The 11,862-nt window shown below is 39.7% G+C and overlaps 1 protein-coding gene across 6 annotated transcripts in view; it reads right to left on the reverse strand.

Annotated features, from left to right (window-relative positions):
• Positions 1–10,598, reverse strand: part of SAP130 (Sin3A associated protein 130) — an 88,864-nt gene extending 78,266 nt beyond the window's left edge. For 2 of the 6 annotated variants that reach the window (XM_045826124.1, XM_045826123.1), the window contains exons 1-2: positions 10,427–10,557; positions 8,799–8,916 (exon numbers count right to left, since the gene is read on the reverse strand). In XM_045826124.1, coding sequence (XP_045682080.1) covers positions 8,799–8,910 — 112 coding nt within the window. In that variant the 5' untranslated portion in view covers positions 8,911–8,916; positions 10,427–10,557. Of the gene's footprint in view, positions 1–8,798; positions 8,924–9,669; positions 9,818–9,970; positions 10,074–10,426 lie in introns of those variants that run through there. The other 4 variants (XM_045826122.1, XM_045826126.1, XM_045826125.1 and 1 more) reach the window with 4 other exon arrangements.
• Between the last annotated feature and the right edge of the window lie 1,264 nt (positions 10,599–11,862).

Consider the following 11,862-nt stretch of genomic DNA (forward strand, 5'->3'; position numbering starts at 1 on the left):
TCCATCAACAGAAGGGCTATATACATTACGGTATATTCCCACAACAGACTACCACGCAAGTATAAAAATAAAACAAGGAAGTCTTTTAGGTACTCTTATTGAAAAATCTGTAACATATATTATGAAAAATACAGGTTAAAAAAGCAAAGTAGATAACAGCGAAAAAGTAAATAAAATACACACATATATATACATACTTATGTTTATATATGGATAACATATCTCCAAAAGTATCCTGGTTGCCTAAAGGGAAAGAAAATGAAGGACTGGGGGACAGTGATGGGAGAGAGACTTTTCACTGTATACTCTTTTCATAACTTATTTAAAAATTAAGGCCCTTGCTAGTGTGGCTCACTAGATTGAGTGCCAGCCTGAAAGCCAAAGGGTCATCGGTTTCATTCCTAGTCAGGGGCCCATGCCTTGTTGCGGGCCAGATCCCCAGTGGAGGCCACGTGAGAGGCAACCATACATTGATGTTTCCCTCCCTCTCTTTCTCATCACTCCTTCCCCCTCTGTCTAAAAAAAATAAATACAAAATAAGAAGTTAAAAAAGAAACTAATGTAATGAAAAGAGTTTGTAAAAATATTACTTCAGTCTTATCAATCATTTTCCAAACTAATATTAACATTCTTTTTCTGAGCATGAAGATTATATTTATGAAATAAATTTTTAATTATTTGGAAAACTATAAAGAAAGTAAAACTACTTCCAAAGGCACAGGCAATTAATATTTTGGTAAAACCTTCAGATGCTTCTCAATTTTTAATTTGGGTGGGCTTTTACTTATTTAACTTAACTAAAACTTTCATAAAGATGAGCACACAAATGTTGATTATATAGTTCAATGAACTTTCACAAACTATATACAACTGAGACTAGCAACCAGGTCAAGAAGCAAAACATTCCTGGTTCCCCAGAAACCCTCTGTTCAGCCTGATTCCAGTCCCTGGCCTTCCCAAGTACATTCACCAATTTCTAATACTATAGATTACTACAGTCTAGTTTTTAATTTTATATAAACAGACTCATAAGAAATGTTACCCCCCTGTTATGTCTTGCTGTTTTCACTTACAGGTATGAGATTCATCCATATCATTGCAGGTAGCTATTAATCTTTCAAACACAGTATAGTTTGCCATAGCATAAATAAACCAAAATTATTCATTTTACTGTTAATATGCATTTAGCTAGTTTTCAGTTTTTGCTATTGTGAATAATATCACTAATATTCTTGCACAAGCCTTTAGTGAACATATGACCCATTTATGTTGAATATATCCCTAGGAGTAAAACTGCTGAGTGATACAAAATATATACTACATCATTTGAAACGCTAAATGGAATCCCACTGCATAGATATGGTATTGCTTTTTATACCATTGATGAGTTTTTTGATTATTTCCCAATTTTTGCTTAACAAAACCTCTGGGATGAATATCCATATGTATTGAGTCCTTATTCAATGATCTCAAGAAAGAAGTCCCCAAAGTACAAGTGCTAGGTGAAAAGATTAATGTATATTTAATATTCTGCTATAGATTATTGAGTTATAATTTATATACAATAAAATGGCTACTCTAAGAGTAGAGAGCACAATTTTTTTCATTACAAATACTCTCACCAACAACCTAGGAGCAGAATGGTTAGGTAAATGTTTAATTTCCTTCCTTCCTTTTTTTAAAAAATGATTTTATTTATACATTTTTAGAGAGGGGAAGGGAGGAAGAGAAGGTAAGAAACATCAATGGGTGGTTCCCTTTCACATGCCCCCTACTGGGGACCTGACCTGCACCACAGGCAAGTGCCCTAGGTGGGGAATCAAAGAGGTGACCCTTTGGTTTGCAAGGTGACACTCAATTCAAGTCATACCAGCCAGGGCTAAATGTTTACTTTTTTATAAAACTGCCAGAATACTTTTCAAAGTAGTTGTATGATATTTTGTTCACACCAGCAATGTATTATAGAGTCTCAATTGCTCCTCATCTTCACCAATTCTTGATACACAGACATTCTAGGTGGTGTGTACTTGGGTATCTCATTGTGGTTTTAATGAGCATTTCCATGATGATTAGAAATGTTGAACTTTTTTATGTGATCATAAGCTATTCATATATATCTTCCTTTGTGAAGTGTATGTTCGTATCTTCCATCCACTTTTTAATCAGCTTTACTGAGTTTCAATTTACACATAAAATCTACAAGTCCTTGCATAAAATTAAATTTTCCTAAGAGTACACAGACCACACCACAATCATGATATAGAATGTCATTTTCCTTTAACAAGTTCATTCATGACCCTTTACAGTGAATTCCCTTCCTCCCACACCTGCTCCTTACAAACCACAGATCTGCTTTCTATCATTACAGCTTTGTCTTTTCTGGAATTTCATATAAATGGAATCATACAGTATGTGGTCCCTTGTATCTGACTTTTAGTATGTTTTGGAGGTTCATCCATGTTGCTGTATATACTGGTAAATTTGTTGTTTTTCATTGCTTAGTATTCCATTGTATGGATAAACCAAACTGCTTCTATTTTTTCCAGTTTTTCACTATTATGAATAATGGTTCTATGAACACTGAAGAGTCTTTGTATATACGACTTATTTTCATTTTCTTGGGTAAATACCTATGAATGAGATTACTGAGTTGTATGGTAAATTTGTGGATTATTTTGCATTTCTACCAACAATGTATGAGTTCTACTTGCTCCACAGACACATCAAACCTTGGTATTGTTGGTCTTTTAATTTTAGTCATTCTAGTAATAGATGTGTAATATTTCTTCCTATGGTTTTAATTTGAACTGCCCTGAGGGTTAATTTTGTTGAGTGTCTTTTATGTGCTTATTTGACATTTAAATAGAGTCTTTGGTGAAGTGTCTATTCAAATATTTTGCCCATTACAAAAAAAAACAAGAAACAAAACAAAACAGGCTGTCTTTTTACTAATGAGTTAGAAGATTTCTCTATATATAAAGGTTGTAAGTCTTTTGCAGATACATTTATTACAAATGACTTCTCTTAGTCCGTGACCTGCCTTTCTATTTTTTTTTATTTTTAGTTTTTAAAAGATTTTACTTATTTATATTTATAATGAGAAGAGGGGAAGGAGAAAGAGATGGAGAGAAACATCCATGTGTGGTTGCCTTACACATCCCCTACTTGGGAAATGGCCTATAACCCAAGCTTGTGCCCTGACTGGGAATCGAACCAATGACCCACTAGTTTGCAGGCTGGCACTCAACACACTAAGCACACCAGCCAGGGCTGCCTCTTTATTTTTTAATGGTGTCTTGACAAGCAGTCATTTTTAATGTATCAGTGCTTCTTTATAATTCCTATTTTTTGTGACTTAGGCACCTTTTGTTTTCTCTAAGGTTGCAAACTGTTTCTGCAATGTTTTTTTTTAACATTTTTAAAATTGTTGTTCAAGTACAGTTTTCTGCCTTTCCCCCCAACCCCTCCCCACCACCCCAGCCCTCTCCAATGTTTTGTTTTAGAAGTTTCAATTTTTATGTTAGGCCTATGATGATACATTTTGAGTTAACTGTTATGTATGATGAAAGTAAAGGTCAAGGTTCATTTTTTTTCTATATGGATATACTCATGTTCTAGCACTATTTTGTAGAAAAGACTATCAGTTCCCTAGTGAATTACCTATATACTTTTGTCAACAATAAATTGATCATTATGTGTGGGTCTATTTCTGGATCCTCTATTTTGTTCCAATGATCTATATTTCTATACTTATGCCAAAATCACACTGTCTTGATTAATGTAGCTTTATAGCAAGTCTTGAAGTAAGGCAGCAGAGTCCTCTAAATTTCTTTTTCTTTTTTTTGGTCAAAACTGCTTTAGCTATTCCAGGTCCTTTGGTTTCCACATTAATTTTAGATTCAGGCTGTCAATTTTTACAAGAGCCTGATGGGATTCTGATTAGAATTTCTTTGAATCTATAGCTCCCTTTAGTAAAACTGATTATGTTAAAACAACAACAACAACAACAACAACAACTGAGTTTTCGACAACAACTGAGTTTTCGACAACAACAACAACTGAGTTTTCGACAACAACAACTGAGTTTTCGACAACAACAACAACAACAACAACAACAACAACAACTGAGTTTTCGCCCTGGCTGGTGTAGCTCAGTGCGCTGAGCATGGGCTTGCAAATCAAAGGGTTGCCAGTTTGATTCCCAGTCAGGGCACATGACTGGGTTGCTGGCCAGGCCCCTAGTAGGGGGCAAGTGAAAGGCAACCACAAATTGATGTTTCTCTCCTCTCTTTCTCCTTCCCTTCCCCTCTCTCCAAAAATAAATAAATTTTTTAAACAAATTAATTTTCATTGCTAGTAAACAGAATTCATTTTTGTATATCCTGCAAACATTACTAATTTCATTTATTCTAACAGCTTTTTATAAGCATTCTTTAGGATGTTCTGCACACATGAACATGTTGTTTATGAACAAAAAGTTTTACATCTGCTTTTCCATTATCAATTCATTTTTAACCATCCCAATTGTCCAAACAGATTTTACCCTAATTAAAGTTTTAAGGGAAATGAAGATTTCATAATTTTCCCCCAAATTCAAGATTTTGACTTTTGACAATTTAATTTAAGTTATTGTATAAGGTAGTGCCCTAACTGGGCACTATTGTTTGGAATGTCATCCCATACACCAAAAAGATTACAGGTTCAATTCCTGGCCAGGGCACATACCTAGATCGCAGGTTCAATTCCTATTTGGGGTGCAAGTGGGAGGCAACCAATCGATATTTCTCTCTCAGATTGGTATTTCTTTCTCTTTCCCCTCCCCTTGCCCCTTCCTCTCTCAAATCAATAAACAGGTTCTTTCTGCACACACTCAGGTCCAGCAGAGGGAGCCACAAGCTATAGATTGCTAATAACTCCAAAAAGGTTGTCCACCCACAGTCACAGGCAGCATTTGACATGGCCTGCTCCAGAGATTTTGCCAATCCACATAATACATACCAACACAAAAAGGTAGCCAAAATGGGAAAAACAAAGAAACAGGCCCCAAATGAAAGAATAAGAGAATTCTCTGGAAGTAGAACAAAATGAAATGGAGGTGAGCAATTTATGTGATATACAGTTTAGAGTAATGATTATGAGGCTACTCGACAGCATGAAAAAGACATAGGAACATGAAAAAAAGGACCAGACAGAAATAAAGAATACAATATCTGAAATAAATGATACACTGGATGTAATTAAGAATGGTTAGATAATGCAGAGGAACAAATCAGTAATTTGGAAGACAAGGTAAAAACAAAAGACAAAAAAAGAAAACCCAAGCAGAGCAGCAAAAAGAAAAAAAATTTTAAAAAATGAGAGTTTAAGAAACATTTGGGACAACATAAAGGGTAACAACATCTGCATCATGGAAATGCCAGAGGGGAAGAGTGAGCAAGGGATTGAGAACCTATCTAAAGAAATAATGACAGAAAACTTCCCTAACTTGGTGGAGGAAAAAGACACACAAGTCCAGGAAGTGCAGTCTCTCTCAAAGATGGACCCAAAGAGGTCCACACCAAGATACATCATAATTAAAATGGCAAAATTTAAAGATAAGGAGAGAATTTTTAATGCCACAAGAGAGAAAAGTTAGTTATCTACAAAGTAGCTCCCATCAGACTGTCATCTGATTTATCAGCAGACACATTTCAGGCCAGAAGGGATTATATATCAGGGTGATGAAAAGTAAAGACCTACAACCAAGGCTGCTTTACCTAGCAAGTCTATCATTTAAAATTGAAGAAGTAAAGAGCTTCTCAGACAAGAAAAAACTAAAGGAGTTTGTTACCACCAAAATAGTATTGCAACAAATGTTAAAGGACTTGCTTTAAGAAGGAAAATAGTTAAAAATAAAATGACAATAAATATGTATATATCAATAATCACTTTAAATGTAAAGGCTTAAATGTGCCATCAAAAGACCTAGGGGGTAGCTGAATAAATAAGAAAACAAGACCCATACATATGATGTCTCCAAAAGATCCACCTCAAAACAAAAATACACAGACTAAAAGTAAAGGGACGGATAAAGATATTTCATGCAAATGGAAAAGGAAAAAAAGCTGGGGTAGCAATACTTGTATCTGACAAAATACACTTCAAAACCAAACTTATATTAAGAGACAAAAGGAAAAATAAACTAGGGGAACAGAACTACATCAAACTGAAGTTTTTGCACAGCAAAGGAAATCAACAACAAAATAAGAAGACAACCTACTGAATAGGAGAATATATTTGCTGATAAGGGGTTAATATGCAAAATTTATAAAGAACTTATAAAACTCAACACCAAGAATACAAACAATCCTATGAAAAAATGAGCAAAGAATCTGAATAGACACTTCTCCAAAGAGGACATACAGATGGCCAATAGGTATATGAAAAGATGCTCAACATCAATGAAAATTAATACCACAATGGGATACTGCCTCATACCAGTCAGAATGGCTATCATCAATAAATCAACAAATAACAAGTGCTAACAAGGCTGTAGTAAAAGGGGAACCCTTGTGCACTGTTGGTGAGAATGGAGATTGGTGCAGCCATTGTGGAACGCAGTATGGAGGTACTTCAAAAAATGAAAAATGGAACTTCCTTATGACTCAGCAATTCCACTTCTGGGAAGTTATTCAAAGAAACCCAAAACACTAATTTGAAAGTACATATGCACCCGTATATTTGCTTCAGTGTTACTCATAATAGCCAAGATATGGAAGTAGCCCAAGTGTCCATCAGTAGATGAATGGATAAAACTATGGGACATTTACACAATGGAATACTACTGTCATAAAATAAAGAAAATGCTACCCTTTGCAACAGGGTGGATGTGGAGAACATTATGAGAAATGAAATAAGCCAGTCAGCAAAAGACAAATACCATGATTTCCCTCATATGTGGAGTCTATGAATACACTGAACTAAGAAGTAGAAACAGACTCATAGAGTAGGGGGACAGCTCTGGGCAGGGCGGTGGGGGGATAAGGGGTAGAAGGATTGAGCAAAAAGGAAAAAGGACTCACAGACAACAGTATGGTGACTGTAGGGGGTCGAGTATATAAGGGGGATAAATGATAATGGGAAGAAATACAATAAAAATAACTTTAAAAAATAACCTTTCTCCAAAATAATAAATAAAATCAATAAACATATCCTTTGTGGGGATTTAAAAAAAAATCATATAATGTACTATCTCACATTAATCTGTTCTTGGAACCATTTATTATTTCCTCCCAGATATCTGGAGTTCTCAACTTCAGTTTATTTTTACCATCGAAGAATCTTGAAAGTAGAGAATTGTTGTAATCTTTACTTCTGAACTTAGATCATGTATTTGAAGTCCTGATATGCTCAAGCTCCTAAATTACTTCTTCTAATAAGAGCAATAGCAAGTATTGCTTACAGGGACTTTTTTTTATAGTAACTGAGGAGAAAACACTGTATCAGAAGTGTAATTATATACAATTTTGATCTTAGTCAATGATTTTCTTCTCAATAAAATTTGAGAGCAATTATTGCTGACAACCTTTAAAATAAGCAATGTAATTCCTTGTAAAAAAGAGATGTTCAAAAATATTCTTCTCAGTTATGCTCTTTTTAAATTATTCTGTTGTGAATTTATACCAAGGACAAAACAGTGTCAACATTTTTAAGGAGTAAGGCACTTTTAAGTGGCTCTACAAGAACATGTTGACCACTACTTTGTGCCCTGCACTGCAGCAAGTATAAAACATACAAAGTGTGTAAGACAGACATGATCCTGGCTTTCATTCTACAATGTCCTACCCTCAATTGTGGATGATGGGAGTCAGCAAAAAGTTCCTCGAGAAGTGACTTCTGACTCAAAACCTCAAGAAGAACAGGAATTACCCACATGAATGAGTGTGGAAAGGTATAAGGAAGATTGTGGCAAAAGGAACAGAATGTGTGTATAAATTCTCAAGATCAAGAGAGGTGAGAACTTTTTATCATGGCTTCAGAAATTATGAGTAGCTACTATTATGCAGGAGGCATAAAGTAGCTTAAAGTTACTTTAAGACTAAACATAACTGAAATACATCTATAACAAAAACTGAGTTGGCAGAAGGGAAGCAAAGCAATGAAAAATGAAGCTGGAACATTAGAAAAAGGGTCACAGCTCATAGGCAAGAGACAGAGGGGATAATTAAAGATGATGCCTGAGTTCCGGGTTTGGGCAATGAACACACAGTGTAACCATTTACTATGATAATGAACATAGCAATATGATAGTGAAGAAAAAGAAACAGAAAAGGGAGCACTTTTTTCCACTTTGCAGTGCTTTTTTTGATTTTTGGATATCTAGAGAGAATGAAACCATTCGGAGTTCTTCAGCATCACCACTGTTAATTCAACTGGATTCTTTGTTGTGAGGGACTGTCCTGCATTCTGTAGGTAGAATGTTTAGCAGCTTCTCTGGTCTAAGCAAGTTCTATGCCTTACACACCACTGGACTCTTATTACCATATCTCTGGGCCTTAACTAAATGAGAAGACATTAATACATTTAAAAAAAAAAATTCTTGTAGGCATGCTTTACTGTAACTTTCATTTATACTCTAGTACATGTGACTGAAATGATTAAAACAGGAAGAAAAAAGTGTTTAAATTTAAACAAGAATATCTTTTCTTTAAATTTGATAACCTAGTATTTACTAAAAATCCCAGAAGGAATTTGCTAATTAGAAATTTGACAATATTCTTAAATCAGGAAGCAACATAGAAGAATATCACAGATCTCACCTGCAGCTGCTGGGTTTATCAATCCTGCAGAACCACTGTTTGCAATCTGTGAAGGAGCCTGGCTTAGGCCAGTGGAAGGAGTTCCTAACCGAGGAAACTGTTGCGAACTCATTTCCACCTGCAGTGCATATAATCATAGAGTTATTACTGGATTCTGAGAGTAGAATCTATAATGAAAAATTAAAGCATCTTTAGTACTTCTATTTTCCCTCAGAAGCAAAAGCAGCATCATTTATCTAAATTACTGGTAATCAATATACAGTGCGCAAATTATCTCAACTTTTTAATTTCAGAAAGTACACAAGCTCAATTAATAGTAAAATCGTTTATTTGGTGTTGGGGGATACTGACCCTCCAAAACTACTCGTGGGTTGCCACCCCATAAGTCAACACTGAATCCTGTACAACAGCTACAATACATGAACACAATAAATAAATATTTGTGTAAAATTTTATGAAAATTTTTCAAATCCCTTTGAAAGGCTTAAACCTCACTCCAAGGTGAAGAGCACTGTCATCAGTATGTCTTAGGAGGAATCAGAGGAGAATAAGAATCAGAAACCTGACATTAAGAATCCAAAAGGAATTCTCGAATGCTTTTTTCTGCATAGGCCTCCATTTACGGATTCCTTTCCCCTCCTTTCAGACCACCACTGAGCCAAAGGGACCCGAGACCTTCACCGCCTTCTCTGAAATCGGCCCCCACTTTCCCCTCTAAGGACAACCCCATTCGTGGCAACCCCGCCCCACCCCACAGCCCCTCCGCTGAGGTCGGAAAATAGGTTTCCAGTCACCTCGGGTCTGAGACTACGTCTGGGGGCGAGGAAGAGGCGTTCTTGGGAGCCCCAGAGGAAACTGTCGGTCTCTTTACCTGCCGCCACCGCCCGCCGTTCCCATCTCGCCCGGCTGGAGGTGCCACGGCGGGCGCATCTCGGTAGCGGCGGGGTCCTCCGGTGTATGGGACACGCCTCTGAGGGCGCCTCAATTCAGCCTTTCCCAGCTCACTGTACCCGCGGACGCAGGGTCTGAACCTTCCCCTATTTACCCCGCCCGCCCATTGGCCCCACGACGGGCGCGTCACTCTAAGACTGGCCCCAATCAGCCGCGACCTTCGAGCTCTGATCCCGCCCCACCCTCCTACTGACTTCCAGCCAAACAAGCGCGAACCTCACCGTGACAGTTCCAACCTTCCCGAGAAGGAGCCAATGGCAGTGAAAGACTAACGTTCCAGGAGCGGATGGGAGGAGAGCCGGCAGGCCCCGCCTCCGTCGGGGTCTAAAAGATGCGGGCGCAGGGCCCGGATGTGGAGAGTCACTTTAAACTGCTTAGGGAGCCAAACTCTCTCGCTGTCTGCCCACCTCCCTCCCGGGCCGCTCCGCTTCCCCACGAAGGCCCACACCTTATTGAATCAACCTAGCGTCTCTCCCTTGCTGCAGTACACCTGGCCCCTGCTGCCAGCCCAAATGCCGTGCCCAGCTCGCCACGGAGCCTAAATCTGAGGCGCGGAAGATGTGGCACCGCCGGTCCTTCTCAGGGGACACGCAGCGGGAGGGACGTTGCAGCCCGACTCCACCGCCCCGCCCCCTCGTCTCCTCCCCTTCACTCTCAGGGTCCTGTCCCGCCATTACCTGGGCGCTGCGCCGAGTGGCACCCGCGCCGCCTCGAGCTCGTTTCCGTGCGCTCTCACCCTGCGAGGCCAAGGTTCTAGGAACTGGACCCACTGCTACGGCCGCCGCCGCCGGGCTGCGACCACTCTGCTCTCCACCACTCAGCCCAGCGCCGCGGCTTCCGCCGCCGTAACGAGCCCCTCCTCTATTGGCTGGGGAAAGCCCCGCCCTCCTCCGGGAAGCCAGTCACAGCCAATGTGAGCGGGAGAGCGGATGGGTCGGTCCCTAGGAGGCGCGGAGGCCCTCACGAAATGTAGTCCTTGGTGCTAGGAGGCGGGTTTGGGCGGGGCCTCCTGACGAGTCCGTGAGGCAACTCCTTCTCCTGACGGTCGGGACACAGCTCTCCTTTTTCCCCTCGCGTGATAAAAGGAGTGGGTCACGCCCCTTTGCTTCAGCTAAAGGCACTAGCTTTCATTTTCCCGATGGTAGTACGGCGTGGGAATAGAATAATGGAGGTCTGCTGCAGCTGGCGAAGAGGTCAGAAAGGTGAAAGTTTTCCCGACGAGGCTTACTTCCCCGCGCTGCAAGTGGTACTTGATGTCATCACCGAAGGCCGCAGAAGGCAAAGCCTGAGCCTCGTGGGAGGACCGGAGCGTTGATCTGGGGAAACTGCCGGGTTTGCGAGCCCCAGAGCCGAGCACCCTTGGTTAAAGTAGGCCAGCTCTGAGACCGGTTCCTGGCACTGGATTTGGGCACTGTGGACCTGCTCAAATTTTCCAGATTACAAAGAAGCGAACGGGGATGGTGGTGTTTTATTGGGGAAGTAGGTAAGGAGTGGAAAGTCAGAGTGTATACACTTGTAGAAGTCTTACCCAAAGCTGTTGGAGCAAAATTTGGGTCTGATAATAAAAATTATGTATCCTGCCCCCACCCCCCGCCGCCACACCCACCTCCCTCCCGGGTGGTAATTTAGGCCTGGAGATTTGTGAGTAGTTAAGAAATAAACAGGGCTCAAATCCCTTCTTCCTATGACAGAAAGCTGTGTAAGAACCACTTGGTAGAATGAGTCTCAAATACTCCTCTTTTCTCAAGGCTTTTTCCTTTGTCACTTTCTTCCCTTGTCAAATCCTCTGAAAGTGCTGCTGTAATATACTTCAACCTTCTCTCTCCTCTAGGCAGTCTCCAAACTTGATGGATTCTGCTCCTGCCACAGAAATTTACTGGTGACCTACGCAACTTCCCCCAGTGGTCCTTCACTTGCTCTCATCTTGTCTAGCTTACTGATGATAATTCCTCCTTAAAACGTTCTTCCCTTGGCCTCTATAACCACCCTCTCTCCTGGTTATACTCTTATCCTTATCAGTCTCCACTATACCTCCTGCTTCACAAATACTGTATAGCACTTGCTGAGGCGCCAACCCTCTTTTAATGCTATACTATCTTCCTAACTGGTTAAA

The sequence above is a fragment of the Phyllostomus hastatus genome, unplaced genomic scaffold, assembly GCF_019186645.2.
Source record: "Phyllostomus hastatus isolate PE091 unplaced genomic scaffold, TTU_PhHast_1.1 phas_scaffold_60, whole genome shotgun sequence".
Lineage (NCBI taxonomy): Eukaryota > Metazoa > Chordata > Mammalia > Chiroptera > Phyllostomidae > Phyllostomus > Phyllostomus hastatus.